General features: G+C 38.3%; 1 protein-coding gene across 1 annotated transcript in view; it reads left to right on the top strand.

Moving 5' to 3' along the window:
* The window catches only part of LOC107709048 (protocadherin-9), a 61,325-nt gene extending 60,272 nt beyond the window's left edge, over nt 1–1,053 (top strand). Inside the window, exons 3-4 of the mRNA XM_016513440.1 lie at nt 622–723; nt 1,042–1,053. Coding sequence (XP_016368926.1) covers nt 622–723; nt 1,042–1,053 — 114 coding nt within the window. The remainder of the gene's footprint in view (nt 1–621; nt 724–1,041) is intronic.
* The last annotated feature ends 5,613 nt before the right edge of the window (nt 1,054–6,666 follow it).

Genomic DNA, 6,666 nt, shown 5'->3' with positions numbered 1-6,666 from the left:
ATGAATTCAATTAATTAGATATGTTTTTGATTAAACCATTAAAATGGACCAAAAAAAAAAAAAAAAAAAAAAAAAAAAAGCGAATTGTTGTTTGTTTGTTTTTTCAACATTGGCCAGAATATTGAGTATCGATATTACAATTGTGGCAGATGTGATAAGGCAATAATTATTTCAATATAATTTATATATTGACTGATGACCTAGAAATGGCTGATGATCGCTGTCTTTTTAATCAATCAATCAATCAATCAGTTGTTTTATCAAATAATCAAACATTGTACAGTGTACGGTGTGCAAAGTGGATATTCATTTTAATATTTTAACTATGTTATAAAATTATTTGTGTTTTTAAAGATTGAAAGTTAATTGACTACAAATTTGAATATAAAACTTGAAGAAATTAACATATGACATATCCAGTATCCATACGGATAACCAGTGTTTCTTCCATTTATTCTTCTCTGAGAGGTCCATGTCCATCTTCCTCTGCTCTTTCTGGTTCCTCCTGACACGTTTCTCATTCCAGTCATATCATCACTCATTTCCCATCTTTGAGAAAGTTGTTTACCAATTTCCTGAGTGGACTTTTAACCCCCCACCCCCCTTTTCTTGGCTTTTAAGGGAACGCTTACCCGCGCCCGCACCGAACTGAACCCCGACTATCTGGACCTTCGCTCTAGAGCCGAGCTGAACCCAGAGTACTGGACGCCCTGCACTCCTCTAGTGAGTAACCCCTGTAAAAAAAAAAAAGCGAATTGTTGTTTGTTTGTTTTTTCAACATTGGCCAGAATATTGAGTATCGATATTACAATTGTGGCAGATGTGATAAGGCAATAATTATTTCAATATAATTTATATATTGACTGATGACCTAGAAATGGCTGATGATCGCTGTTTTTTTAATCAATCAATCAATCAATCAATCAATCAATCAATCAGTTGTTTTATCAAATAATCAAACATTGTACAGTGTACGGTGTGCAAAGTGGATATTCATTTTAATATTTTAACTATGTTATAAAATTATTTGTGTTTTTAAAGATTGAAAGTTAATTGACTACAAATTTGAATATAAAACTTGAAGAAATTAACATATGACATATCCAGTATCCATACGGATAACCAGTGTTTCTTCCATTTATTCTTCTCTGAGAGGTCCATGTCCATCTTCCTCTGCTCTTTCTGGTTCCTCCTGACACGTTTCTCATTCCAGTCATATCATCACTCATTTCCCATCTTTGAGAAAGTTGTTTACAAATTTCCTGAGTGGACTTTTAACCCCCCACCCCCCTTTTCTTGGCTTTTAAGGGAACGCTTACCCGCGCCCGCACCGAACTGAACCCCGACTATCTGGACCTTCGCTCTAGAGCCGAGCTGAACCCAGAGTACTGGACGCCCTGCACTCCTCTAGTGAGTAACCCCTGTTTAGATTGTTGAGATGGCTGCTGCTGAAGCACCATTATGGAGCTGCACAAATACACTTTTCACCCGCTTGTTTGTATGTCTCCTCTGCTTACTGGTTTCTTTAGTGACCTCTCTAACGATGGTCTCTTCACCGCTACATCATTATAACTGAGCTAATTTTACATAAACACAGATACCTCCCTCCCATTGCTCTCATTACCTGAGTATGTGCAGGGATTTTTGTCTTCTGGGGATCGGGACAGTTTACATGAAGCTTTACTTGCCACTGGACTTAATGATGCTTGTTTTTTGGTTTTCCTTTTTTTCAGAGCTGTTATTTAAGCGTTGTGCAGAAAGAAATTGCATATACGAGCTTGAAGTCTTAAAATGTCTGTCGTGGCTTTTCAGAAGAATATAGGGTAATTCTGTGTCAAATCAGCCAAATTTCAGAAACTTCTCCGGCTCAAATATTTGATTTTGCTAATATTTTTTCTGAAGAAAGATCAACATGTATAGTGATAAAAGCAAAAATATTAAATGTCATGGATGAATATTTACTGAGTAATCCACTATATTGTAGATGGGGGTCAAAATGGCAATTTTCACCTGAGATTCAGAGCCATATTACAGGGGGTTAAAATGAATTCAGAAAGATGGCAGCATCATAATGTTACTTTTACACAGAGATTGGTAGGTCTATTAGTAGAATCTGTTGATTTTAGCAATCTTTGTTGCATTATGTGTCAATGGTGACCATTCAAAAATGGGGAAATATCAATTTTCAATTTTTTTCTCCAAAGTTTGCATGCCTGTAACTCAAGATGTATTAAATATATCTTAATGCCCTTTTAGATATTGAGCCTTAACAAACTTTCCTTTTGGTGTCTTCATTTTTAAGGCCCTATATGGTTCAGTACCAAAGATACTCAAATTTCAATATGGCTCCAGGAGTAAATTGTTAAATTGTACACATCTTCAGTGGTCAAAAACCAAATGTGGGTCATTTTGCATAAATATGATAATTATTTTCATTTAAAGAGGAATGTCTGAAGAACAAATATTGTTGAAATCTAGAGATGTATCTTGTTTCCTTCTGTCAAAACAACTGCATTGAACATACTTGAGTGCCATAAATATAATTTTTTCAAATTTTGCATGCCTATAACTCAAGAAGTATTAAAGATATATGAATATGATTTTAAATTCTAGTTCTTAATAAATTTTTATTTTGGAATCTTCATTCTCAAGGCCCTACATCATTCAGTCCCAGAGAAATGGGGGTCTCATTGAGGCTCCATATTCAGGCTGTTGAATATTACCCATTTTCAGTTGTTTAAAACCAAATGTTGCTTACTATGTATACAGCCGCTACTTATTGTATTTAAAGCAGAATGTCTGAAGAATAAGTAATGTTGAAACTAGAAATGCACTAAAAGTAACTAAGTACTAAGTAACTAACTAAAAGTAACATTATGGTGCTGCCATCTTTCTGAAGTCATTTTTAACCCCCTGTAATTTGGCTCTGAATCTCAGGTGAAAATTGCCTTTTTGACCCCCCTCTACAAAACAGTGGATATAAGTAAATATTCATCCATGACATTTTATATTTTGGCAAAATCAAAAATTTGAAGCGGGGACCTCTAGTTGAGTTTGACCCGGAATGATTCTATAATGCTCTGAAACTGCTAATCGGAGACAACAGTTACATCAGTCAATGGTTGTCATTTTCAAGTCTTTATTGGAGCAATGTGTTATGTTTTGGACATTTTATCTGGAAATGAAAATGCTAATGCTAATTATTATGTGGTTTGATCAGGGTCAATGCGTTACTCCCTGTACATGCTTTCCTGACTTAGTTTGGGGATGTTCAGATGATATACATCGACTCCTCGCCGACTGTTACCCTTTGCCCTGGCGTATGTAATACTCTCATCTGAAAAGTGTGTGCTCAGATGTAGTGAATGAAATCAAACACATAAATCATCCACAACACCTCTCTTTTCATTCTACTGAGTGCTAAGACTTAACTTGGGCTCCATATGTGTATGTGCATTTGTAGGTGGTTGAATGAGTTCACTATACTCCACAAGGTCTATGTGGGTGTGACGGAGACAGACAGAAAATAAGAGGGTGGTGAATGGAGAAGTAGAATATTTGCAGTGGAGAAGGCAATAGAGGAAATTCAGAAATAAACCATGACTGTAAGACAAAAAATAGGACTTGTTACTACCATAGGGACCTTAAGACTCTCGACATGCCCACTTTATAGTCATCAACACCCCTTCAGCTCCATCCAAAGAGCATGTATGGGCTGCAATGCATTCCTGATCAACATTTCACCCTATTTTTGCTCTCATCTTCCTTTTTTCCTCATGTCAACTGCTTTCTACTTCCAGCAGGATTGCAGGGAATATGGATTCACTCTGTCTGCGGTTGGAATATTTTCCTGGGCAGTCGATGAGATGATAGAAATTACCTGCATGCTTCCAGATGTCATTATGCATAAGAGTAGCTTGGTGTGCAGCAAATTACAGTGTTTTTTCAATGGAACCAGTCCTCATCATTGGAGTGTGAATAGTCACTTTGCCATATCATTTTGGGGTGAACTGTCCATTCACACTCATTGCTCTCTTATACAGAAATAAACGCAGATACTTGTCTAGTAACTAAAATTAAGGTTCAACATCGAAAAAGGCTGGTCTTGAAGGTCAGTGTTTCAAATGGGTGATGGATAGTGTGTTAGGTAGGTGCCATGTCTGATGGCTTTCAGGACCTCAGTTCGAAGAAGCTACAGTAAAGGGATAGTTAACCTAAAAATGAAAATTCTGTCATCATCATAGTCAGTGGATAACAGCAATTGTTTGGTTACCAACATTCTTCAAAATATCATCTTTTTCTGATCAACAGAAGAACGAAACTTGAGCAAGTAAATGATGACAGAATTTTCATTTTTGGATGAACTATCCCTTTAAGAAGAAATAACTGACTATATTCTGATTCTTTCCACTGAACGGATGATGTGTTGAATATTGCATTTTTCTTTGCGAGTGGCCTGTTACAGATTGTTATTGGTGAAGTGAGGGCAGACTCAATAATTCAAGTGTAGATCTAGACCACCACACTGAGGCTAGTTTAGTGTTTACCTCCCATTCAAGGTTGTCATTTGGTTATAAATCTTACAGTAGGGTTTCAGAGGTGTGACTTGTTGTGACAAGAAGTAAAGCCCGACTTGACCCCTGATATGAACTATCCTGTCCAAGTCGAATAACTTTATGGGGTCCAGCAGGCTGTTTCAAAGTAGGTCAGAACAAGTTGCTCAATTGTCGATAGGACCACCGAATGGTCATGAGTTTGAAGTCATTAAAGTTTCTTACTGTCCCTGGGGACTAGAACAATAGCTGATCTTTTAAAGCAGGTTGAAGCAGAATAGAGCTCCAGCAGGTGGCAAAGAAAGTTAGGAAACGTGTAGTTGGTCAGCAGTGTGCTTCAAGGACTGTCATTATCATTCCTCATGAGAATTGTGGTCTGGTGGCCTCCCTTTTGTTCTTGAAGTTCTCTTGGTTATATGCACAGATGCACCGAGCCACAGTTAGTTAATTTTCTTTGTGCACCAAATGTATTTCGTTCTTTACAAGCCGGTTTGATAAATGGCTTTGTAAACCAGCCGGAATCGTATTCTGTTGAATTGCTAATGGGATTAGAGCTGTATTATGAAAAGGGTTGTTTTTAGAGAACATATTGCTTGTTGTCCGGAGGTCAGAGCGAATGTGCAGTATATCTTGTACCTTCCTCTGTCATCTCTCAAAGGTCAGCAGTGTGATTAACCTCAGGTCAATTAAACCCAAGATGCTACACAGAATCCGTTAGAATGCATTAGTTTGGGGATAAGTGCATGAGGCAACCAGTCTTACTGATCGGACGTGATCCTTCAGTTCCAGCGGCAGCTCTGCTAATATGTTGTGTATCTCGCCAACTGTCAGTTATTGCTCCCCTGAGCATTTAGAACAATATTACGACCGATATTAGTTATTGAAATAAGACGTAATTAACACAAAACCAATTGAGTTCATAATGGAGTTCATCCCTCTTTATTGCTCTGTAATCAGTTGCTGTTCTCACCTCAGGACCACAAACAGAGGGGAAGAAGTCAAGCACAGTAAGTCAACAGTACACTTCAGAGCGTGTCAATAAATGGTCCTTCATGCCTTACACCGTCTTCGAAATAAGCCGGCTTCTCATTACAGAAAACATGGCTAGTGCATGTATATCTTCACTAGCAATGGACAGATGGGATAGATTCATTGCTTTGCTGTTCAATAAGTGGCTGTCGCATCGGAACGCAGAGACTTGTCATTGGGTATCTGCCGGGACGAGCCCCAGGTGCATGTACTCATGCTTCACAGGCAGAGAGGAATCATGGGATTTATTATGAAGTCATTCCAGGGTTGTGTGACCGTCATAGCTGCTGTTCTCCTCTGACATGTCCTGGAATATTCATGAAGTGGAGTTAGGCTGTGTCTGAGGAGTCCTGTCAGCAGGGAAGAGAAACATTTCTGAGCTTGTAGGGACATGCTTGAGAAGGAAAAATGGCAACTTTGAATTGCTTTTTCATGTATTTGCACGCATTATTGAATTATTGACCTTCTGTCGGGACAAGGTGGTTTGAAGACAGACTAGGGCCAATTTGTTCATTCCGGTGAGAGGGAAATGACCGAACTGAATGATGACTGGCCCTACGGTAGGTGCTGATTAGCAAGAGTGAGCGCTCTCAACGCTGTGACAGTGTCGCTCATTAGATTATATGAGGTACATTGACTCTTAGAATCCTGCTAGGTAGTTCAGTAATGAGAAACTGAAAAACCTCAAAAGTTACAGACAGCATTTTATTTATTTTGAATCGAGGATGTAACCAGGGCTGAGGGAGCAAATATGAAGCTTTACGAATGGATCATTGATTAAACTTCCAAAGTCCTCTTCAATATTCATAACGGTGATGTTATGGCCCCGCTTCAGATGTTTTCCTCTCTAAAGTGGCTCTTAGAGGTTGGATGTGCTCCGAAGCTTCATGCCATACTTTGTGTACAAGAAAGATTGTGTCTAAGCGTTTTAGAAAGTTGGTCAATACTCTCAACATAGTGAAGGTGTATTTACTGTAAGACCTTTGTTAGGAAAGATAGACCTCATGAATTATGCATGTGTATAGAGCTCCCATTTCTGTTCTGAGATATGGGATAGGAAATGGATCCCTTTCTTAAGTAAAGA

The sequence above is a fragment of the Sinocyclocheilus rhinocerous genome, unplaced genomic scaffold, assembly GCF_001515625.1.
Source record: "Sinocyclocheilus rhinocerous isolate Xijiao unplaced genomic scaffold, SAMN03320098_v1.1 scaffold835, whole genome shotgun sequence".
NCBI lineage: Eukaryota > Metazoa > Chordata > Actinopteri > Cypriniformes > Cyprinidae > Sinocyclocheilus > Sinocyclocheilus rhinocerous.
Note: the sequence above shows the minus strand (reverse complement) of the source record. Positions and strands in the feature narration are given on the sequence as shown.